The sequence below is a fragment of the Schistocerca piceifrons genome, chromosome 7 (genome assembly GCF_021461385.2).
Source record: "Schistocerca piceifrons isolate TAMUIC-IGC-003096 chromosome 7, iqSchPice1.1, whole genome shotgun sequence".
NCBI classification, from domain to species: Eukaryota; Metazoa; Arthropoda; class Insecta; order Orthoptera; family Acrididae; genus Schistocerca; species Schistocerca piceifrons.
Window position 1 is genome coordinate 8,216,327 of NC_060144.1, and position 26,205 is coordinate 8,242,531.

Consider the following 26,205-nt stretch of genomic DNA (forward strand, 5'->3'; position numbering starts at 1 on the left):
GGGAAGGAGAGGGGAAGACGAAAGGAAGTGGGTTTTAAGGGAGAGGGTAAGGAGTCATTCCAATCCCGGGAGCGGAAAGACTTACCATAGGGGGAAAAAGGACAGGTATACACTCGCACACACGCACATATCCATCCACACATACAGACACAAGCTGCTGCTTGTGTCTGTATGTGTGGATGGATATGTGCGTGTGTGCGAGTGTATACCTGTCAAGCTGCTGCTTGTGTCTGCATGTGTGGATGGATATGTGCGTGTGTGCGAGTGTATACCTGTCCTTTTTCCCCCTAAGGTAAGTCTTTCCGCTCCCGGGATTGGAATGACTCCTTACCCTCTCCCTTAAAACCCACTTCCTTTCGTCTTCCCCTCTCCTTCCCTCTTTCCTGATGAGGCAACAGTTTGTTGCAAAAGCTTGAATTTTGTGTGTATGTTTGTGTTTGTTTGTGTGTCTATCGACCTGCCAGCGCTTTCGTTCGGTAAGTCACCTCATCTTTGTTTTTATATATAATTTTTCCCACGTGGAATGTTTCCTTCTATTATATTGATACCATACTTACAGGTTTATGAAACTCTAGAATTTATTTAATATATGAAAAAACGAGTGATCTGTTGTACTTTAAACTTCATGTTTAGAAAAAAAACACAAATTTTGTAGTTAATTACCTCAATTTTTACCATAGTTTTTAATAGATTTGGAAAATTCTAGAGTTTCATACACCTTTAAGTATGGTTTGTATGCTGTGCAAAATTCATCGAACCATCTCTCTTACTTATGAAGAAAAGTGTACCTACAGCAACAAATGCTGCCATTAGTAAATGAAAAAAATGATGAAGTTTCACATGTAAAAAAAAATTACTTTGTTATGTTTTCGAACTTCCATTGCTATGAGTGTGAATTATGATTCCTTCCTGGTCATGCTGACAAAGTTTTATGAATTTATTTGTAAAAGTATAGACAGTGAAAATTAAAATGTCCTGTGGTGCCTCTCCTGCTCCAACTTGGCCCGTCTGACATCCTATCCTCCTTAAAATAAGCAGTTAAGGAGGAGATAAATAAAATGGTACATAATAAAATAATAGAATGCAGTACAAGCGTTATAAATAATCCCTTGGTAGTAGTGAAAAAAGCTACTGGTGGTGTGCGGCTCATACTGGACGTGTGCACCCTGATTAAACATATAGAAACTGAAAGGGGTAGACCCGTTAACATCAATGAGTTATTATCCAAATTTGAGAAAGCACAGTACTTTAGCTCAATGGACCTGACTGCTGGGTACTGGCAGATCCGGTTACACACAGATTCAAGGAAATGTACAGCATTCCTTTTTGACGGAAAAATCACATCTTTTAATGTGTTACCATTTGGGCTAAATATCTCGGTATCAGTGTTTATACATGCGCTGGACGAAGCGATAGGGAGAGAGTTATTAAAGGAGTTAATTATATATATCTAGACGATACTGATAATCTCACCCATGTGGAAAGAGCATTGCCTAACCTTGAGGAAAACCCTGAAAAAATTTAAAGAAAAAAGTATACAGTAAAAGTGTCTAAGTCACACTTTGCGAGGCAAGGGACTTATCGTAGGTGTGCAAGGAATTAAACCTGACCCAGAATACTACGGTATGTTGATGATTTTCACTTATGGACCGTCTGACAGCAACTGAATAAAACACAATTTTAGTGCCATACGCGTTTCGTCTTTATTTTCTGCAAGGCATCATCAGTGGCAGGTTGCGTAGACAGTTTCTTACATATTACGCTCCTGTTGCATTTTTGGTCTTGTTCTTCTTCCTATGAGCGCCAATTTGCTGTTTTTTCTGCATTCCACAGCACTATGCACTGAACGCTTTTTTTAATGCATTAAAAAAAGCGTTCAGTGCATAGTGCTGTGGAATGCAGAAAAAACAGCAAATTGGCGCTCATAGGAAGAAGAACAAGACCAAAAATGCAACAGGAGCGTAATATGTAAGAAACTGTCTACGCAACCTGCCACTGATGATGCCTTGCAGAAAATAAAGGCGAAACGCGTATGGCACTAAAATTGTGTTTTATTCAGTTGCTGTCAGACGGTCCATAAGTGAAAATCATCAACATACCGTAGTATTACGCGCAACTGAGGAGGACAGGACCCAAAAATTGAAGATGTCTGACCCAGAATGTATAAAGGCTCTTAAGACGTTCCACCATCTAGAAACATAAGACATTTGAAGGGATTTCTTGGAATGGCAGGGTATTACAGACGATATGTGCAAAATCAAGAGTTGAATGACCCTCGACTTTAGCATTTATTACCATGGAGTAGGGACCAAGAGGCACATGATGCTTTTGAAAATGTAAAGAGGGTGCTATCAGAATCACCGATACTGCACCATCCGGTGATGGGTGAACCATTTAAGATTTCGACTGATGCATCAGACTATGGTATAGCTGCAGAGCTTTTCCAAGGTGAATGGGGATTAGGCAGTATAGACCATAGGACAATATCTTTTGCTAGCTGGAGTCTCAACAAACATGAATTAAATTATATGGCAACAGAAAAGGAATTATTAGCCATAGTATGGCGTATACAAAATTTCCAAACACTTATATAGGGGTCCAAAATAAATGTCTACACAGATCACCAAGCTCTGTCACTTCTAATGAATAGCCGATTACTACATAGCAGATTGATGCGGCGAATGTTGTTTCTCCAAGACTATGACATTAAGATCCAGTACGTAAAGGGTTCGGAGAACATTATACTCAACACTTTGTCTCGGCTATCAGTAGGAATGAAAGAACTAAAGTGTTCGGAAGAATCTGGCGTAATCTTTGTGATTAATTTTCTGACATTAGAATACCCATGCAACAAGGTGCAAGAGATGGTTCAGAAAATGACAAAGAACATCCAACATGAACCTTATTTTACGGACATCTTTGCCCTTATTTTACGGACATCTTTGTGTTAGGAAATCGCTACCGACTAATCAAGAGGGAAGGTGGCAGATTGTAGGACACAATCTGTTCTGGAGAGACAGTAAAACAACGCACCATTTGCGTTTATGTATAACGAGTTTAGTAGAAGACGAGTTAGTATGGTATGGTCACACGGTGTATGGACATTTCGGTATAAAGAAATGCATTACACATATGAATAAGTTCTATTACTTTAAAAAGCTAGGACATAAAGTATCACCAGTTATTAAGACTTGTGAGATTTGTCAGAGAGTAAAAGAGGATAACTCTCACATTAAATATAAAATGCATCCAATTATTGTTAAAGCATTGCACGATCTGACAGCTGCAGATTTCTGTGGACCAATTCCAAAAGGAAGAGGAGAAGTGGTCTACATTTTTGTCCTCATAGAGTTTTGGTCGAAGTATGTTAAATTCTACCCCATTAAAAAAGCAAACACACAGACTGTAATACATTGTCTAAAGCAATACTTTTTCGAAGTAGGCAAACCGAGACAATTTCTTTCTGACAATGGATGATCACAGTTTACCAGTAACGAGTTTAAATCATTTTTAGCATGGGGAGGGGTTCATCAAATATTAATATCCAATTATAATCCATCTTCTAACCTGTGTGAAAGAGTTATGAAGGAGACTGGGAAATTATGCCAAACTTACTGCCTTGAAAACCATACATCATGGGCGACAAAAATTAAAGATTTTGAGATTATTTTAAACGAGTTACCACATTTATCAACTGGGTTAACACCCTTGGAAGTATTAGGTAAACCCTTTGCAGGTGAACCACTTATTAAATGTTTTACTTGGCCAGAACAACCTACTACTGATTACCAACTGAATCAAATGGTACTTGCTAGGAACTTAGTTAAGAGAGCACAACAACGACTAAGCAAGCACAACGAGAAGGCTACAGAACCTCAATATAAGGTCAATGACCTAGTCTTAGTAAAACAACATCTTCAGAGCTCTGCCCTGAAGAAAGAAATGCATAGATTTTTTCAAAAGTATGTGGGGCCTTACCGAGTACAATCGGTGATCCACCCAAAAACCTTATTTTTTGTGGACGCTACAACTGGAGAAGAAAAAGGAAAATACAATGCTAAGGATATAAAGTGGTATTTTCCCCAGGGACGTTAACATTCTGTGTTAAGGGGCGGAGTGACGACCGTCAGATCCCGAGTTTGGTTCGGTGTTACTTCCATATTCTTTTTCCTACATCGAATTCTCTTCTAGTCTTATATTATCCAGTATTTTGTTGTCTTCCTCTTATGCTGTCATATATTGTAGTACTTGGGGATACTCAGCTAGATGTCGCAGACGAGCAGGATTGATATCGAGGTCATACTGCTTCATGTGGAAGTTAGTAGTAAGTGATCTCGTCAATATACACAGTCTTACTTGTTTCACGGGTGCTGTGATTCCCCGTTGTATATTCACTGTGATGAATTGGGTTGTTACATCGAGTCAAGACTAAAGCAGTGGGTAATATATAATAATATGTGAAATGACAGCATGCTCTGCTATAGTCTTGATGTAAAGGTGAGTTGACAGCCTGCTCTGCTCCAGTCATGAAGGATCTCAAATCCGATCATAGTTAGGTTTTACTTTTGCCAAAAGTAGTCTTTGAACGTCATCTCTTCACCAGTTTTCCATACGAACCTGTGTGCAGAGGAATTCATGAACGGCGACAGGAAAAAAAAAAATTATACCCGCTGGAACGTCCTTCTCGGTTATTCCAGGAGTGCCATTGCTGGTCTTCGTGACTGGTCCTGGGGTATGTCTGTAGTGCTGACAGCAGCCTCCAAGGATTGTTAGGTCATATTTTTGCCTAGCCAACCAATGTATAGTCAGGTCTGATTCAGGCCTAAACTATTGGAGGATACGATATAATATGAATATTTCTATATTTGCAATGATATGATACATTGAATAGAATTGGGGAGAAGAGGAGTTTGTGGCACAACTTGACAAGAAGAAGGGACCGGTTGGTAGGACATGTTCTGAGGCATCAAGGGATCATAAATTTAGCATTGGAGGGTAAAAATTATAGAGGGAGACCAAGAGATGAATACACTAAGCAGATTCAGAAGGATGTAGGTTGCAGTAAGTACTGGGAGATGAAGGAGCTTGCATAGGATAGAGTAGCATGGAGAGCTGCATCAAACCAGTCTCAGGACTGAAGACCACAACAACAACAACAACAACATCATACATAGTTTTTTTACTTACTACCGAATATTTTATATCCTTTGTGAAAAATGATGTGAATGATACGATACAGGGTAAGAGGAATAATGAGATATTTGTGATGATATGATGCATAATTTCTACTTATGATGGTATGATACATAGTTTCTGCTTATGACGATATGATACATAATTTCTGCTTACGATGATATGATACATAGTTTTCTACTCATTATGGAATAATTTATATGCTTTGTGAAATGTGATATGAATGGGGAGGGTTTATATAAATTTTGAAAGGGGTGGGTAGTGTAGGTACAAACATGACTAACACTACACACACACCACACCTTTCAAATGACCCTTGCAGACAAGTGTGACTACCTAATCCTTCACCATTGCCGTTCCATAGGAGTTGCTAAGATCTTTCTTTGGGGACTTCAAAGGTGAAGGTGAGAATGTCCGTTCTCCAGGGGACGTTTAACGTCATACATCCTCCTGCTTCTCACTCAAGTACTGGCGAAGTGGGGATTCTGGGGAAGGGGGGTGGGAAGGGTTTCCTGCCTTTGGGGCTATCTTCTTTCTCTTCTTCAATCTTAGCAACCATTTCTACTTTTTCCTTTCTTACTTCTGTTTTGAGTACCAGTCTATCTTTCCCTCTACTTCTATCGCTGAAGTCCTTCTCGATTTCCTCGGTTTTCTAAAACCTTCAACTTATTTTCCATAAGCTGGCCAAAGAATCAGGCTACATGACTACTCATACACATACACACAATGGAACACAAAGACACAAACAGGAAGAGAACAGTTTAAGATAATGGGGAACCGTCATTTGTTGGAGGGAGAAAAGTGTGCACATAGTGATAGGTATGCGCACCTGGCTATGTGAGGTGACGGTTCCACATCACATGAAGGTATGTACAGGGAGTATTTATGGTTATGATGATGGTATTACACTAGTGTGTGTACATGAGAGAATGAGGAACATATTGTGGTTCTTTATGCTACATCGTATACTTAACTGGACAGAATTGGTGTCAGTGTAACTACTTTTCTGATGAGGAACATAGGACTGGAAGAGTAGAGGACTCTAAAGGTTTAAAGAAAGTATTGAGAAGCGAGTGTAAAGAGTGAAGTAGGATGTTAATTTCTCTAAGAGTTACTCAAATTCTAGGGTACATAAAGATGTATACTAGGGCAATGGACTATGAAGCCTACTCAGGAAGGAGAAGGAGGGTGCACCCAGCATTGATTGGATGGAAAAGAGCAGGTAGGCAGACCCAAGAAAGGCTGACCTACACTGTGCAGGCAGGGACACCAAGAAGGGGATTGACCTGTACCGTAGTATATTAGGAATGTGTTTAAAGGGGCGAACCTACCAAAATGGAGGGAGGAAGTGCTTTCATAGTATTAAGCCATATGTGAGGTATAGGTACTGTGCCTAAAGGAAAAGGGCAGTATTGTGACAGAAGTCACAAATTTTGTAGAGATTATTCTGGTAAGTTTGAATTCTCGTTTCCACTCGCATTGTTATGTTTGTGTGAAGTTACATGTGTTGAAAAGAACACCTTTATTTACCCAGAGTTCTTCCAGATTGTAAAAGGTATTGAATAAATCCATACTTAGAAAAAGTAGTACAAGAAGTAAGAGCAAAAAACAGCACATGCTTGGGTAATGCACACTTGGAGTTTACGACTGGAAAGGGAACTGAGAGATTCTTGTCCTTACAAAGTTTACATTGATCAAAAGATCCATGATTATAATGGTATTAACATGGAAAAGGAAAGAGAGCTATATATGAAGTACCCGATGGGAAAAAAAAAGTTATATAAATTGATGGAAACGTGAAGTAATATTATATGAATACAATATTTATGTACATAACGAACATGTGTAAAATATTGTGTTCGAGCTAACGTAAGGGATATGTAGTGCCTTGAGAATTTCGGGGTAAATTCTAGAGACCACGCGTTGTTTTAGAGATGAGTGTGGTAAAGCAGAACTGTGTCTACTGCACCACAATTATGTGTGTGCAGGACGGACGTGTATCGGACGGATGATCAGCGTAGGCAGGTAGTCGCTGAGACTGCCTAAGAAGTTATGCGTCCAGCTCAAGGAATAAATGCACTGTACTCCATGTGTAAACATTTGAATGTTGTTGAAACAAGAGTAGAGACAATTACTTATTCATTTATTCTCTTACTTTCGTAAGGTCCGGACAGTTGTCTTCTTAAACTTGGAGAGATTTGTAGACTGTATTTATGGAAAAATGAATGTGATAGTTCCTGACGGACTGGAAGGTGTTGAGCTTACGAAAAATGTTTTAGTTGTATGAAAACAGTTATGTGTGATGAAAATACAGTGAGATTGAGTTCAAAGTATTCTTGAGTGGATGGAGTTATTTTAAAAGTATAAGAAATTCCTCCAAAGTAGCATCTTATCTTCGGAGAAGAAGTTGTGCAGGGCATTGCAGCTGGCTATCATGAAAAGAAGATTGGCAAAGCAACTCCAAATAAGTTCGATAGCCAAGGGGAAGTGCGAGTCTTGCACACCAGTACCACACTGCCACCTTTAATCACTGGAAACTGCCACACCATTCATCTCCTATTGTACTCCTTACCACCATTTCAGTCAAATGCTGCCTAATGATCCCTTTGAGACTCTCAACATCCTCTGGTTCTTTCAACTTATCCATTCACTATCTTCTAAATATAGTATCTGTCTGCAATTTTTACAGTTTTAATCTGTAGTTCACAAGCAATAAATAATGGTCAGAGTCCACATCTCCCCCTGAAAATATTTACAATTTAAAATCTATTTTCTGTACACAATTCTACCAGGCAGCTTCCTCTTTCATTCCTCCCTCCCCCCTCCCCCCGATCATGTTCTAATTTTCCTTCTCTCCCTTTTCCTATTATCAAATTCCAGTCCCCCATCCCAATTAAATTTTTGGCTCCCTTAACTATCTGAATAATTTATTTTATCTCATACATTGCCTGCCACTTGTGGTCTCAAGGTAGTGTTCTTGCTTCCCGAGCATGGGGTCCTGGGTTTGATTCTCAGCAGAGTCAGGGATTTTCACCTGCCCCGAGGTGACTGGTTGTTGCTGTGTCATTTTCATCATATCATTCATGCCCGTTACAGTCAGAGGAAGGCAACGGCAACCTTCATTAGGACCTTCCCTAGTACGGCGGTGACATCTTCATGATCTGGACTCACAGTGAAGAAGAACTCCAGAATTTCCTCTCCAACCTCAACTCCTTTGGTTCCATCAGATTCACCTGGTCCTACTCCAAATCCCATGCCACTTTCCTTGACGTTGACCTCCACCTGTCCAATGGCCAGCTTCACACGTCTGTCCACATCAAACCCACCAACAAGCAACAGTACTTCCATTATGACAGCTGCCACCCATTCCACATCAAACGGTCCCTTCCCTACAGCCTAGGTCTTCGTGGCAAACGAATCTGCTCCAGTCCGGAATCCCTGAACCATTACACCAACAACCTGATAACAGCTTTCGCATCTCGCAACTACCCTCCCAACCTGGTACAGAAGCAAATAATCAGAGCCACTTCCTCATCCCCTCGAACCCAGAATCCCCCACAGAAGAACCACAAAAGTGCCCCACTTGTGACAGGATACTTTCCGGGACTGGACCAGACTCTGAATGTGGCTCTCCAGCAGGGATATGACTTCCTCAAATCCTGCCCTGAAATGAGATCCATCCTTCATGAAATCCTCCCCACTCCACCAAGAGTGTCTTTCCGCCGTCCACCTAACCTTCGTAACCTGTTAGTTCATCCCTATGAAAGCCCCAAACCACCTTCCCTACTCTCTGGCTCCTATCCTTGTAACCGCCCCCGGTGTAAAACCTGTCCCATGCACCCTCCCATCACCACCTACTCCAGTCCTGTAACCTGGAAGGTGTACACGATCAAAGGCAGAGCCACATGTGAAAGCACCCACGTGATTTACCAACTGACCTGCCTACACTGTGATGCATTCTATGTGGGAATGACCAGCAACAAACTGTCCATTCGCATGAATGGACACAGGCAGACAGTGTTTGTTGGTAATGAGGATCACCCTGTGGCTGTGCCTTGGTGCACGGCCAGCACATCTTGGCACAGTGTTACACCGTCCGGGTTATCTGGATACTTCCCACCAACACCAACCTATCCGAACTCCGGAGATGGGAACTTGCTCTTCAATATATCCTCTCTTCCCGTTACCCACCAGACCTCAATCTGCGCTAATTTCAAGTTGCCGCCACTCTACCTCACCTGTCATTCAACATCATCTTTGCCTCTTCACTTCCGCCTCGACTGACATCTCTGCCCAAACTCTTTGTCTTTAAATATGTCTGCTTGTGAGATGTCTGCTTGTGTCTGTATATGTGTGGATGGATATGTGTGTGTGTGTGTGTGTGTGTGTGTGTGTGTGTGTGTGTGTGTGTGTGTGTGTGTGTGTGTGCGAGTGTATACCCATCCTTTTTTCCCCCTAAGGTAAGTCTTTCCGCTCCAGGGATTGGAATGACTCCTTACCCTCTCCCTTAAAACCCACATCCTTTCGTCTTTCACTCTCCTTCCCTCTTTCCTGATGAGGCAACAGTTTGTTGCGAAAGCTTGAATTTTGTGTGTATGTTTGTGTGTCTTTCGACCTGCCAGCACTTTCGTTCGGTAAGTCACATCATCTTTGTTTTTTGATAAATTTTTCCCTCGTGGAATGTTTCCCTCTCTCTCTCTCTCTCTCTCTATATATATATATATATATATATATATATATATATATATACCTTGTACATCAGAGCTGCTATATAAATGGAGTCAAAATAATTGCAACCAGCAAGAGTCACTGTAAAAGTCTACTCTATGAGTATATACGTCTCATGATGCTAGCTGCAGAAGAAAATGCCACTGCTACGAAATATATAATGTTGTACAGCATTCCATTCAGTCTATATGAATAGATAATCTTTAACTTGTACAGATACAGTATCAGAAGTAACAATGATTAAGTGTTATTCTGCTTCCACATGAAGAGATTTACATTATAGAGTTACAAAGGATAGTATGTGTGACAACCTTGATGATTATGTCCAATGACAATTGTTTTTTTATTTTTTTTTATTTTGTAGCATGTAATTTTGAACTGCTTTGTGTGTGACTGTTTGGTGAGTAATTTCTGTGAGCACAGTATGATTATTGAGAAAGAAAAAGATTCCATTCTGATTTATTAGTGAGTCACAGACCTTTTGTTTAGTGATTGTTTGCACTATGCTGTTTACTCTTTGTTACATAGGTAATTTAATATTTTTAATATAGCCTCCTTCCTCGCAATATTTTATTGAACAGTGGCTCACGAATAGATGATGTGAGACAAACAGCACTGTTTATGTCTGACAAGATTTGCTCATTTTATTGTATGTAATTGTGAGCAGGATGTGCTCCTGTTTAGCAAGTGGATTGTGTGGCCGTGGTGTGTAATTTTTGTAATGTAGTTTACATTTCATAAAACTTTCTTTCTTGCCACATTTTATTATATAATATGTGAGCACAAAGCATATGTGCTTTGTCATCTATTTGCACTAAATCCACAGGAAAGATTTTGTTTAATTAATTAAAAAGAATATTTCTATTGAAGTTATGTGAAAATCTCATTCTGGAAACATCGCTCATCATTGCATTGCAGTATAAATTGTTTCCTCAAAGTGTCAACATGTATGTCATAAACGCACTCATGGTGCTCAAAATAGTAACTTTATGACAAAGCTTGTATGGCTAATTATTACGACTATACCATCTATATATGTAATGGCACAATATGTGTAGCATAGTGCATCTACTCAGGTATAGGAATGTTGTCATTTTTTTTAATGATTTTATAGTCTCTATTTGGGTAGTTTGAAAACATTTGTATGTCAAGCTACCGCTGTATTTTATTTTTAGGTCTGAAGATGGTCATCATTGGCCAAAAGTAATAATGTGATTGATAAACATTTGTGGTCCATGACTGGATTTGTAATAAAATAAATATTTCCTGGATCAATGGAATCTCTTATTCTGACTATGTCACGACTTGTGAATCTGTTAGTTTTTCTATTTCCACAATCTATTGCCTCACACACCACCCAGGAACTGGAGGATCTGGACTCAGGCCAGATATAAAGCAAGAAAATCATGCATACCAACTAGAGATGAGAAGGCACAAACCGTAAGTTACCAGAAGATAAACAAGGCAGCTGGGCATGATAGGACTTTAACATTTTGTAGTCCATTCCTGAGGACAGCTCAGGTCACAACCTGTGTTAAAAAGATCATGCTCGAGTATAGGTCAGGCCGCAATTTTCTTGATGCACAAGCCATCTATTGCTTGAAAATTCAACTCACTGCATATTAGAACAATGTATGGACATCTCACTAGCTGTCCCTTGACTGGTCCTGCCTTCTGTTGTCAATTTCTAGAATTATTTCAAAAGAAACAGTAGCAGACATAGCAGCTGCCGTCACCAATGTTTGAGCCAATATGATCGTAATGGCATAATTCCATTCATGTACTTATTAGGTTTCACATTTTGCTGTAACTCAGCTACAAATGTAGCCATGTTTGTTGAGTGAACAAGAAATTCTGGAAGCTCAAGAGGAAGAAATTGCTCAATAAATCTCATCACACTTTTTTGGGAGGATAATTATACTTTCTGTCATCATTACTTTAAAATTTGTAATCTAATAAAGAAGTAAAGCACACATGATAAATAAATCTTCAAGTTTAGTCTTTTTTAGTATGAATTACTCCTAATTATACATCAATTAAATATGTGCCAGTAAAACTTAAAATAACAGCTTCAGTTTCCTAGGGCTGATATTCATCCAAACAGCTGATTTCCAAAGTGTTAACTTTGAAAATAAAGTGGGGAGTCAAAATGGTCCTGGTCCACATGACAAAAATTTACTAACTCAGTCTGATGACAAAGAAATTACCCAAAAGGATGAAAGAATGTAATTATAGCACCAGTACATAAAAATACTTGTAAGAGGGATGTGAATAACTATGCCTGTTCTACAGGCATAGAAAAGATTCTTATTCTGAAACAGTTGATACAATATATTTTCTTAAAAGACAAGATGATGGTAGTAGCTTCCACAAACTTCAATAAAGCTCTGAACTCAAGTGATATACAAAAACACTATAAGAGAACTAACAACTGAGGCACTGATGGACACTAAGATATGGGTGAGATTCAAGGGGAATGCTGTCAGAAGTATTAGGTATCAAGACAGGAGTTAAACAGGGAGACAGACTGTCGCCAATTTTGTTTAATGTCACCCTGGATGAAGTAATCAGACAGTGCACAGTAAAAATAATGAAATGAGGGTATCACAGATGCATATGTGGACTAAGGACAGCAGAACACAAATGAATTATCTAGTTTTTGTGGATTACTTAGCAAATAATAAATGAAATGGAAGTAGTTGTAAAGAAACAAATCAAAAGCAAAATGTTCTGAAGAGAAAGATTTACCACTGGAGATAGGGAAACACTAGAAGGCACTGAGGAGAAAGTGAAAAAAATTTAAGTACCTTACAGATTAAATCACAGGAAGAAATTTGAATAGGAACTACATAAACATAAATTAAAAAATGATGAGGAGAATCTTTTGTAGAAACCGAAAATATTGTAATAAAAAAAATTCAACACACAAAAATATCGGACACCATAGTGTAGTAGTAAAGACTGAAATGTTACTTGCATCTGAGGTGAAAACATTGTCAAGATATAGTTGAGAAAAATTAGAAAAAGAAGACAGCAAAATCCTTAGGAAGATCCTGGGCTCAAAAAGAGGAGGCTAAAGATGGTAGCGAACATCAAAGGAAGACCTATACCAGAATTTAAGGGAAATGTAAGCGGACTTCAAAAAGTAAGTTACACAAGTCGTCTCACACTAAGGCCATTGTGCAGCAAGAGTGGAGCAGTGTAAGAAGAGAGTGCATGTACTGTGTTTCTTGGAGACACAGCCCTGCTGTGCTACAGATGACAGGTGCATCACAGTGTGTGAGTCAAACGGCATGGCTACTAGTAACACACTCCAACTTTGAAGTACACCCGATAGTATGACTCTTGTGGGCAAAACAACTAAACTGCACACAGGTTCACCATAAAATTATGCAATGCCACATCTAGCCATAGTAAATTGGTGCCAACAATTTGACGAAAGCCACACAGACATTGCTGGGAAGGAAAGCAATCAACATTGACCAAAGACAACAATGTCAAGACAACTGAGAAAATGATTCACAATAATCACAGATTTTTCAATGATGAGGATTATGAGCTGTTTCTCAATGGCCTCATGAGTGAGGACTGGATTTCTATCATTTAGGAACTGTCTTATTAGTAGAACATTCTGAATGCTGTGTACAGAGACTTGATGTTTCTGAAAAATAGTGTCATATATCTGTGTCACTTTGAAGTACAGCATTCAACAGAAGTTACTTGGCCTGCCATAATAATCTTACTTTTTGAGGTCCCCTAGTATGAGAAGAAACTATATAGACTTCAAAGAACAAGGCCTGTTGGACATGTAATCAGACTGGAAGATGTGTAGAATCAGAGGCAAACAGAGACCAAGAAGCTAGCTGAACTTAGGAAGGACTGGTGTTAAGATGATGATCCACACAGAAGGGCAGGACAACTAACATTTCTGAGATCAATGAGAAATAATGGTACAAAAACAAAATAGAGATCCACAAATAGAGCAGCAAGAGAGGATGACATTGACTATCCCACAAAAACAGCAAGAGAGAAAAAAATGACAGTGTCGCAGGAAAAGACAAAGGAAACCCAATGCCTGAAAGGCTTACCTATTGCTATAGAGGGGCCATAGCTAAGGGAGAAAAAGTATTACACCATAGGGAATACTTTTTCTTAGTGGGACACCAGTTTGATTGGGTTGATAGACAATGGTCAAAAATTTTTTTGTGACAGAGGAATATAAAAATTGTCATAAGACTCAATTCAGAACCTCACCATATAGCAGAGATGCTGAGTCACCACTGAGTGTGGTCTCAGTTGCCTGAGACTGCAGTCATGTGTGTGAGTTGCTTTTGCGTTAGTGTGTATGCATGTGTGTGTGTGTGTGTGTGTGTGTGTGTGTGTGTGTGTTTGTGTGTGCGTATGTGTGTGTATTGTTGATGGTGGCCATTGGCCGAAAGCTTTAAGTGTGAAGGTCTTTTTGTTGTGCCTATCTGGGACTCAGCATCTCCGCTATATCGTGAGTGGCGACTTTCCTTCTCATAATATTGTTACATTCCACCGTGGATTTTCCATTGTTTAGTTCAGAACTTATTCTTCATTAACTACAAGTAACTGAATTTTCTAAAAAGGAATGAAAAAATATGAGTTTCATGGTTATTGGTATATATAATGAGAAAGGCCATCAAAAATGATTAATTGCCCATAAGGGTTGCAAGAAATTAGAAAACTGTAAAGGATAAAACTCTTACTGTGCATGGGTTCACAGCTGTCAGAATTAAATTACTACTCGTTGTTGTAAGCAATACATCAATAAAATGGGGAAGATATGCATTAGCTAGCTGAATGTCAATTACAAATACAGAATGGGAAGAAAAGAGGAAGCACACATATTGTAGGTGAAAGTCAGTGATAAAAGTACCCTGGGATTCATCTTTGGAGAACAGATTTATAGTATGCCTGCATTTCCTAATTTTTCTCAAACCGTATGAATCCCTTACAGAAATGAAATAAATGAAATGATCATTTGGCATTTTTTGGCCGGGATATCCCCTTCGAGGTTTGGCCGCCATATTGCAAGTGTTTTTAGTTGACACCACTTTGGTGACTTGCATGTCAAAGATGATGAAACTGATGATGAAGGATACACAACACCTAGTCCCCTGCCGGGAATCAAAACCAGGCCCCCTTGCTTGGTAGGTGGTAACGCTATCACTGCGCTATGGAGGCAGACCTTACAGAAATAAAATCCATATTTAACAAAAAAGTATTCTGAGTGTAGAGCCATGTCATGTTGTAATAAAAAAAAAAAATGGTTCTGAGCACTATGGGACTTAACATCTGAGGTCATCAGTCCCCTAGAACTTAGAACTACTTAAACCTAACTAACCTAAGAACATCACACACATCCATGTCCAAGGCAGGATTCGAACCTGCGACCGTAGCGGTCGCGCGGTTCCGGACTGAAGCGCCTAGAACCGCTCGGCCACACTGGCCGTCCCACGTTGTAATATATCTACACTGGATGAATGAAACTGATTTTAAGCCACCGTTACAGTGGCCTTCCTCTGGGCCTTGCACTGGAAGGAAAGATAATCTCCATTCTGAGCTGAAGCATTTGGTACTCGCACACTAGGGAACAAACTATGCTGGTATTAAAATGGTCCACTCACAGCCTAATTATATCACTGGCACAAGCAGTAATATCTCCTCGTTTAAAGGAAAAAATTCTTTAGTAGTAATAAATGTAACCTTTCATTTCAAGCCCACACCCACATAGAATTTAAGGGGAAAGTCTGTTATAAAGCATATTATTTCGACGAGGCGATGATTTGCAGCTTGTACAAACTGTTGAAAAATCATAGTTGTATGCAGCTGTATTGATCAAATTATTACACAAGCAGTTTCACTCATGAATAGACCATCTTCAGTTGTACTGTACATTGTAATCAGATGTGTGACAACCCAAAACCAGTATAAAGCATCATGTTACCAACCAAAATTTTCATTCAATTATAAATCAGATGCACATATAGCTCACAGTAAATCTGTGGCATGACAATATTGTCATGTGGTTTGCCACAGATTTACTGTATGCTATATCTGCTCCTGATATTTAACTTAATGGAGAATTTTGTTTTTAACAAGATGCTTGATAGCTGAGGGCTACTGGGATGTCATACTTCTGACTATGATGTCAGAATAAACTTGAGGATGGTCTGTTTATTACTGAAATTGATTATGTAATATATTGACAAAATAGACATTCCTGTTAACTGTTTCCTTACATTATATAATCCTCAAGCTTTACTGCATCACCCACGTCGACAAACTTCTGCGACAATATGCATTTTAATCTAAGGAGTACAGGAAAAATAATGGTGAAAACGCCACTTTTCATAAAGTTTTTTACTACTGCCACCACCACCACCACCACCACCACTACTACTACTACTACTACTACAGTGTTATTGTTATACTCCTTACCATTTATGTTACATATTGACTCATTCCACACATAAATGACTTGCTCACACTTACAGATCTATGTAACAAATGTACCCTAAATAAATGAGAATATAAACTTACCTTTGCATAACCCCTGGGACAGTCACACTGGTGCTGTGTGCATGGCTCACAGGGACTTCCCCAGGCCTGCCCTACTGAACAGCAGCATTCTGATTTAAGCGCAAGTCGTGGCAAGTTGTTCTCACATCGGCCATGAGACATTCGTGCCCAACAGGAACCTTTCCTGTTGTCTGGCAGAAGGTTGGCAGGCTTAAGGAGGATACAGGTGACAAACAATGTATGCTACTCTTCATAGTAAAAGTAACCACACTAGCAAAAGTTTCCAAATTAACTCACCAATACAGATCCTTCCCGTATTATCCAGAATGTAGCCTGGTTCACATTCACAGATATAAGAACCAATTGTGTTAACACATTCTCCATTAAAGCAAGCATCTGGTCCTAACTCGTTGCACTCATCAATGTCTTCACATACTTGTGTATCAATGTTCAGTTGAGTTCCAGTAGGACAGATGCACTGTTCATATGAATAACTTCAGTCACATACCATACCTCATCTATTAATTATTTTATTGCAATTGGAAAATTAGTACAAACAGTGTTAGCAGAAAAACACAAACAAAAATACAGGAATTACACATAGAGATAACAAGAGACAAACCAAAGTCACACAAATTGACAAATAATTTATACACAAATAATATTAACAACAATAGTACAACAAAACCTGACAAAGTGAAGATTACAATGGCCATAGAAACAAATGAAATACAAAGTAAAAAGAAGAATTATCAGAGCCATGTTTATTATCAAGAGACTGCTATATATTATTAGCTGTTGGATTAAAGCCTTCATCAGTTGTGGGCAAAACAAAACACACACACACACACACACACACACATACACACATACACACACACACTTATGGCCACTGTTGTCTCTAGGAGCATTTTTCAGTGTTCCTGTCTGCCACTCAATGCTTCCTCTGTGTGGTAAGTAGCAATTTATCCTTTTCATACTGTTGTTATTCCATCTCAAATTTTCCATAATTTGTTTCACTTAATTATTGATAGAAGAAAATATGAAAAAGAATTAAATATTCACAGACAGCCAACCAATAATTCACCTCTTCTCAAATCACATTAAAAAATTATACAAAATATGTAAAGTTGCATGTTGCAGACATGCACAGTAAAAAGACTACTAAACAAGTAAGCTTTTGGCCAAAAGGCCTTCTTCTGAATTAGACAACACACACACACACACACACACACACACACACACACAAACTCATGCAAAAATGCAAAAGCAACTCTCACACACATGACCACTGTCTCTGGCAGCTGAGGCCAGATTACAACCAACTGGGCATGATGGGAGAAGCAATCTGGGCAGTGGCGGTAAGGAGGACGCTGAAGCAAGGAGGGGGAGGGATAGCAGTGTAGAGGTGGGTGACGGTAAAGTGCTACTTGTGGGAGTGTAATGTACTGAGGTGGAAAGAGGGTAGGGCAGTTAGGTGCAGTTGGGAGAGTGGATGGAGGGAGGACAGGCAGGAGCGAGGGGAGGGAGGGGGGGGGGAGGGGTGCAGAAAAGGAGAGAAGTAAAAAGAGTATGGAGGCATTGGTGGAACAGAAGGCTGTATGGTGCTGGCGTGGAAACAGGGAAGGGGATAGATGGGCAAATGACAATGACTAACAAAGATTGAGGAGGGTTAAAGGAACATAAGACATATTGCATGGAGAGTTCCGACTGGCACTTCATAAAAGCTGGTGTTGATAGGAATGATCCAGATGGCACCAGCTGTGAAGCAGCCACTGGAATGAAGAATGTTGTGTTGCGTAGCATGCTCAGTGGACTGCTGACATTTTTAAAAATATTGGGAATCCAATACATCAATATTTAAAAACATGTCATTATCGGCCCTTGATACATATAACAAGCTAGCAGCCTGCTTAACCCTCTTAGAGGAAGAATTGAAAGCGAAATAACGCATGTTCACACTTGGTGATAACCACTTTGCTAACAATGGTAACAGCAGGTAAGGGTTACAATAAAAGGTGTCTGATGGGTCCATCGCATGGTTTCGTCACATAATTGCCTGGAACACTTCATGTTGACTTCCCTCTCTTTTTTCATTTCTGCAAACGCCAGTGACGTAGCAGTTGTAGTGTCAAAATTGCATGGTGGCGTTAAACACTGCAGTTTCTGTTGGTAGCACCTAGTACCAACTACGTCAGCATTTCCTCTCCAGGGCAATAAATGCGGACAAGAAAATAAATAAATAAATAAATAAATAAATAAAATCCTGGTTTTCCCAGGTTTCACAGTTAAAAATACACTTCTTCCAAGTTGAAAAATACCCTTTTTCCATGATAAGTAACAGTTTACTTTTCCCTCGTAGCTGTAAAGATATCAATCCTTTGAATAGTAAAGGTTTTATACACCAGCACGGAACTTCAGAGAACGAAAAAACTCAGAAAAAAAATTGGAAAGATCTATGATGTGCAGCAACATTCACACCACATATTTTTGTGTGTTCAAACAAATTTCGGGCTTGCAGCCGGTCGTCATTCAATACTTCGCACGATATTTCAACTGGGCACCTGCCAGTCATGTTCAGGTGAGCCGTCGCAGACTGGCGATAATGTCCTCCGCTCTGCAATACATAGCGTACTGTAACTATTCTGCGCATGCGTCGAAAACTTGATAGTTGAACCAACACTGCCCACCGGCAGCGCCCTCGCTGGTGGAATAGCGGAACTCAGTTGCCCTCTGCGTTGCTGTTTGCCACGGCCATTGACGCACTCTGTCATCTTCGATTTGAACAAATCGTGGAGATGATGGGATTCCATGCACTGTCCAGCTGGTAGCCGCTGTCACGGTTTAACATATTTTCCGCCAGTTGTATTTCTACGGATTCTTTAATAATAGAGTCCCAGAAAGACATTGCTGTGGACAAAATCATTGTTTTCTCATACTCCATTGAATGTCCAGTAGAAATACAATGTTCAGCAATAGCGGACTTGCTTGGCTGCAAAAGACGGGTGTAACGTTGCTGTTCAGTGCAGCGTTCTTTCACGGTGCGTGTGGTTTGACCTATGTAAGCCATACCACATTGGCACGGTATCTTGTAAATTCCGGCCTTTCGTAGTAACAGATTGTCCTTAACTGATCCCACAAGGTCCGCAATCTTCGATGGTGGGCGGAAAACCACTTTTACCTGAAATTTTCGGAGGACTCTTGCTATTTTAAACAAAGTGTTGCCAACGAAAGGAAGAAAAGCTAAAGATTGTTCCGACATGTTCTCCTCTTTATTCACTTCCTGCTTCTTAGTTTTAACTGTTAGTGCCCTGTTAATCTGCTGGATGGAATACCCATTTTCGCTGAATACTGTCTTTAGATGGGCGAGTTCTTGAGATAAGCTATCTAGATCTGAGACAGTATGAGCTCTATGAACAAGTGTTTTAAGCAAACTCATGGTTTGCGATGGGTGATGGCAACTCGATGCTTGCAGGTACAAATCAGTATGAGTGGGTTTCCGGTAAACTGAATGCCCTAGAGAACTATCATTCTTCCTTCGAACCAGGACATCCAAGAAAGGCAAACAACCATCTTTCTCTATTTCATTGCATATTTTCACGTGACCTGTTAGAAATTGCTTTGTTTCGGCAGTTGCTAGAGAGCGCCAGAAAACAGGTGTTACTGCGCATGGGCAGCTACGATGATGTAGGAAGCCCATGTGCTCATACATATATAGTATTAAGAGACCTTACATAACGTCATAGAAGAAGCAGGATACTCCAAGAGCATAGGAATTTCATAAACCATATCAAAATGCATAATTTGGCCTATAATGTACATACATATGTCCAGATTCACAGTGAAGTAGGCCCCTGGGCCCCAACCTGATATTAAGCTTTTCAGTGTGGTTTTCAGGATGCAAATTTTCTTGGAGTACCTGTACTGTATTATCTTGTGTTTGGTTTTTTATTATGAAATAATGCCATACCTGCTAGAAGATGAAAATGTGAACTTAAAATGCAGTGAACAGTTGAAACTAGCCAACAGTGCGAAATGAAACACTTCGTTTCTAATAAATTGACTGCCTATGGGGAAAAGACTAATGAAAGCCACATTTATTTAGCAAACCAACAAAAATAACTTCACTTTTTCTCAAGGCGATTAATGCTTGACTACCATAAATGTGGAAATACAATAAAATCAGAAATCTGAAACTAATAACATATGTTCTCTCTCCCTCTCTCTCTCTATTCGTTTAGTCGGTTCCGACTCTTCGTAACCCCATGAACCAAATCACGCCACTTTTCCCTGTCTTGCATTTTCTCCCGTAGACCTTCCAGGTTGGAACATATGTTACCCTTCCGTAATTATAAGAATGTATTTTAATTCACTTGATAGCTCCTACCCACAGAAATCTGTTTTGTTTTCATTTGACGTGAGAAGTGTAAGCGAAGGGGAAACAGCAAAATCACTAAACGTAAACATGGCTTATGTGGAGACTTAACCCCTCCCCAATACAACCCAGACTGCTCTGCGCATGCACGAATCTGGCAGCTCGGGCACACCAGATAAAACTTTTCCGGGTAGAATCTGGCTGCTCGCTGCTGCTGCTGATACAGCTAACATTCACACTTCAAGTAGCCAGAAGCAGGAGAAGGTACTGCCCAAACGCAACTCCACTGCTCAAACGAGCCAGTATTACACTATCATATTTCTTTAACAAAGAAATATGATCAAATATTCATAAAATTTCTTTGAGAAAGATCTATGACTTGGTGCTAAAAAGGGGTATTACATTGTCATCACATTTTTCATCAAATGTCAAGATGGTGGACAACAACCAATTATGTGCTGTGCTTGCTAGTACAACAATTGCACTGTGTTTGTATTTGGAAGAAAAGTGGTAGCAAAAAAGGAAACATACTCAGATGAAGCCACAGGTATTACGTCGAGATAGTAAAAGCACTCACCAAAATTTGTTACAAGAGCTGCTAGTGGAGATATAAAATGTTATATATGAATTACTTTGAATGGATGAGAAAATCTTACATATGAATTACTTTGAATGGATGAGAGTGTATTTCAGTATTTACTCAGTAAAGTGGCTTCTCATATTACGAAACAGAATACTTTCTTGAGAAATACTATACGTGCAAAAGTCAGGCGAACTGTGACACTGGGATTTCTTGAAACAGGAGGGAGCTGCTCCAGTTTATACACAGCACTTGAATATCACATTGCACATTAACCAAAACAATTCCAGAAACTTGTGAAGTGATTTATAAATCACTGAAGGGTGAATGCATAAAGATAAATGAATGTTTAGTACACTACAAGGGCAATAAGAATTATTTTTATTTTGAATAATTTAATTAACAGAATTAGTGCTCCCACAACTACAAAATTAATAAAAAGTACGAAACAGATGAAGTGCTTTTTAACTTGTCGCATCTGGAGTTCAAAATTAAACAAAGTAGAATGGAAAGCTAAGAAAGAATTTTTTATTTCAGAGTGTTCAGCCCAAATTTTGCTGGGCCAGAACTGTTCCCATCGAATAACGGGACAAAGTGGCCACTGAACTTAAGGAATTGCAAGGTAGTGGAGCTATTGCACCCATACAAGCTGGTCAAAGGGCAAGTCCACTGGTTTTGCTCCCCACAACTTCAGGTCGCATTTGCCTCTGGGTTGACTTTAAGTCTACAGTCAACCCACAAACTGTGACTGATACTTATCCATTGCCACACCCAGAGGATCTTACGGACAGATTAGGCACCGGTTGCTACTTTTCCAAAATTGATTCGCATGACGCATATCTCTAAGTACCGTTAGATGAAGAATCTCAAAAAGTGTGTGTTGTGAACACTCGTTTGGGCCTGTTTAAATATTTACGGAAGTTTGCCTTTTGGCAGTGCTTCTGCACCCACCATTTTCCAACGGTATTTGGAACAGCTGACTCCTCAAGAACCAAAATTTTCCAACTATACGGATGATATTGCCGTAGCATGTCATACATCTGAAGAACACACTGCAAATTTGCACGCTTCGTTTCGCGTGTTATCTGATGCGGGACTAAAGTGTAGACTGGACAAGTGTGACTTTTCTAAACCTGAGTTGCAGTATCATGCTCATGTTGTAAACAGTCAAGGTGTACATCCTCTTCAGACACATTTGCTACGCATATGTGAACTGTCAGCTCCTCACAATGTCACAAAATTGCAGTCAGTCTTAGGCAAAATCAACTATTATATTCGGTTCATGCCGAATGCTGCACAAATTGCAGCTCCACTGCTTTGTTTGTGTCACGAAAACGTCCTCTTTGTTTGGACAGATGAGTGCCGAGAAGTTCTTCAAAAACTTATGAGGCATTGCTCAGTAATCATTGCTCGGTTCACTTTGATCCTGAAAAACCAACTGTGTTGCAAGTTGATGCTTCCTCTTATGGTTCTTGTTCAAAATCACAGTGGACAGTCACATGTGTTGATCCCCAAAGCTCTGCAAAAAGAAGTGTTGCAGTTACTTCACCAAAGACACTGGGGGGATTGTTCCTATGAAACAGTTAGCGCATCTACATCTACATCTACATCTATACTCCGCGAGCCACCTTACGGTGTGTGGCGGAGGGTACTTATTGTACCACTATCTGATCCCCCCTTCCCTGTTCCATTCACGAATTGTGCGTGGGAAGAACGGCTGCTTGTAAGTCTCCGTATTTGCTCTAATTTCTCGGATCTTTTCGTTGTGATCATTACGCGAGATATATGTGGGCGGTAGTAATATGTTGCCCATCGCTTCCCGGAATGTGCTCTCTCGTAATTTCGATAATAAACCTCTCCGTATTGCGTAACGCCTTTCTTGAAGTGTCCGCCACTGGAGCTTGTTCAGCATCTCCGTAACGCTCTCGCGCTGACTAAATGTCCCCATGACGAATCGCGCTGCTTTTCGCTGGATCATGTCTATCTCTTCTATTAATCCAACCTGGTAAGGGTCCCATACTGATGAGCAATACTCAAGAATCGGACGAACAAGCGTTTTGTAAGCTACTTCTTTCGTCGATGAGTCACATTTTCTTAGAATTCTTCCTATGAATCTCAACCTGGCGCCTGCTTTTCCCACTATTTGTTTTATGTGATCATTCCACTTCAGATCGCTCCGGATAGTAACTCCTAAGTATTTTACGGTCGTTACCGCTTCCAATGATTTACCACCTATGGCATAATCGTACTGGAATGGATTTCTGCCCCTATGTATGCGCATTATATTACATTTATCTACGTTTAGGGAAAGCTGCCAGCTGTCGCACCATGCATTAATCCTCTGCAGGTCCTCCTGGAGTACGTACGAGTCTTCTGATGTTGCTACTTTCTTGTAGACAACCGTGTCATCTGCAAATAGCCTCACGGAGCTACCGATGTTGTCAACTAAGTCACTGTACTTGGCAGGATATGGACACCCAAATAGAACAGACGACATCACAGTGTCATTCACGTGTGGAAAATCAGTCCGCTCCGCCATAAAAGTTCTCTGCTCGGTCTAAGTTGCGATCATCATGGCAACAGGTGCACATAGACTTTGCGGGACCTTTTTGCAGCACTCACTGGTTGATTGTGGTAGACTCTTATAACAAATTTCCTTTTGATGCGCCAATGAATTCGACAATGTTATGTAGCACAGTTGAGCCGTTGTCCTCTACTTTTTGCCTCGAAGGTTTGACTGAAGTCATAGTGTTGGACAATGGCCCTCAGTTCACGTCACAAGAATTTGAAACATTCCGTGAACGCAATGGCATACAGCATCTAACTAGTGCACAGTTCTATCCACAGTCCGATGACGAAGCGGAACGTTTTGTCAGAACCTTTGAGCAGCAGATGGCCAAACTTTGCACTGCACACACACCAGGGATCAAGCACTGCAACTGTTTCTCATCTGCTATTGTTCACATCTGTGAGATCGACCATCGTTGGTGGAGTTGCTTCGTGCCCACCGCCATTGGACACTGCTCCACCTTCTCCACCCTCCCCAGCATCCAGCGCCAAAGGAAGACTGCAGGTATCGCTTCACGCCACATGATATTGTGTTTTCCAAGGTTTTTAGTAGAAGCAGACGGTGCGCGTGAGTCTGGACCCTTCGTTGATTTGGCACATACATGTATCTCATTTCAGGCCCAGACAGATTGCAGTGCTGACGTCAAAATCAAATTCGACACTGTCATCTGTACAGTGATCCTTCTGTATCTCTTTCCCCATATTCACGGATCCCGAGGACAGTGCGGCAGCAGTCAATGCCTTCTACATCGTGCTATGGGCCTCAGGTGGTGGATGCGTACCCTTCTGGGCATTTTCCGAGCAATGTTTCTAACAGAGTGAAGGCCGGGCAGTGGGCTACGATCAGAAGCCTGACATCCCCTGCAGCCATAGAGATTTCGGACCATCTGAGTGTCCACGCCCCTGCCTCCCCTCCCATTGTCATCCTCCCTATATGATGATGGTCCATTGCTTTGTGGTGGAGGAATGTTATGGTGTAAAGCGAAGCACCGGCACGCCAAATAGGAATGACAGAAAAGAGAAGACTCTGAGAAGAAGTCAGCCAATCGCACGCTGACCGGACCTCCCTCCAGGACGACAATGCGACAGCAGTGGACCCTATGTGAAGAGGATGTAAGTGCCACAACTGACTGGTGATGGCCCAGTTCAATAGCAGCTTCAAGATTAGCAACTTCGAGAGCAGCGTCAATGCTAGTTATTTTGCTTGTACACTCTATGTAGCACAGGCATGGGATTGTCTATACTGAAGAAGAGTGATTATTTTGTATGTCACCCTTTGCTTGCAACACATCCGTGTGATTGCAAAAGTTAAGCATTTTAATTTTCTTTTTGTAATAAAGCTCATTAATATGACTTGTTTCACTAATTTTCTAGCGAACTGAGTATGCAGGCTTCCTAGACACTACACTAGTTGTGTTGAAAAAGACAGAACATGATGAAAGTTCAAAAAGTAGTAAGACTTTTTCGCACAGTGGAAGTAAAATAATGTTCTACTGCAATTTCAAAAGAACAACTTCAAATATTTATCAAGAACTGCGAAAAAATATAATGTAAAATAAAAATATCGGCACTTGATATTGCAATTTCGATATCAATGTATGAGTCAAAAAAATATTGCCGATATCTTTCAATATTTTTGGGGAAAATACTGATGTATCGATATTTTATCAACAGCCCAAGTGCTCAGCAACTGGGTGGTCCAGCTGTTTCTTGGCCACAGTTCATCAGTAACTATTCATGCAGACAGACAGCCTGTAGGCTGTCTTGCCCATGTGAAGCAGCACAGTGGTTGCAGCTTAGCTTGTAGTTCACGTGACTGATTTCACGTGTAGCCCTGCCTTTGATGGGATACACGGTGAGTAGCAATCTAACACTTGATGCTGTTAAGTGAATGCTGAACAGTGTCAACAGCTTCATCCTAAGCAGGTTCTTACGGAATATAAAAACAGCAATCAGCTATGATTTACTACTTTATTTGTCCACATAGACCTCTTCTGCAAGAACAAAAATTACTGCAGAAAAGATTTTATATGGCACGAACTGTGAGTGCGCTAGTGCATTAATTTATTTCACGAATCAGATTTCATCATACATGGCAATCAACACACATACGCAATGACGCACTCATTATCTGATAATGGTCTCGTAAGCCAAAAACTGTTTTATAAAACAAACTAATACTGTAGGGCATCAATTTGTGTTTCTCATTGATGCA

The 26,205-nt window shown here is 40.2% G+C and overlaps 1 protein-coding gene across 1 annotated transcript in view; it reads right to left on the reverse strand.

The window, feature by feature from the left end:
- Positions 1–26,205, reverse strand: part of LOC124805008 (fibrillin-2-like) — a 425,338-nt gene that overhangs the window by 257,435 nt on the left and 141,698 nt on the right. Inside the window, exons 14-15 of the mRNA XM_047265408.1 lie at positions 16,765–16,945; positions 16,489–16,658 (exon numbers count right to left, since the gene is read on the reverse strand). Of these exons, the coding sequence (XP_047121364.1) occupies positions 16,489–16,658; positions 16,765–16,945 (351 nt within the window). The remainder of the gene's footprint in view (positions 1–16,488; positions 16,659–16,764; positions 16,946–26,205) is intronic.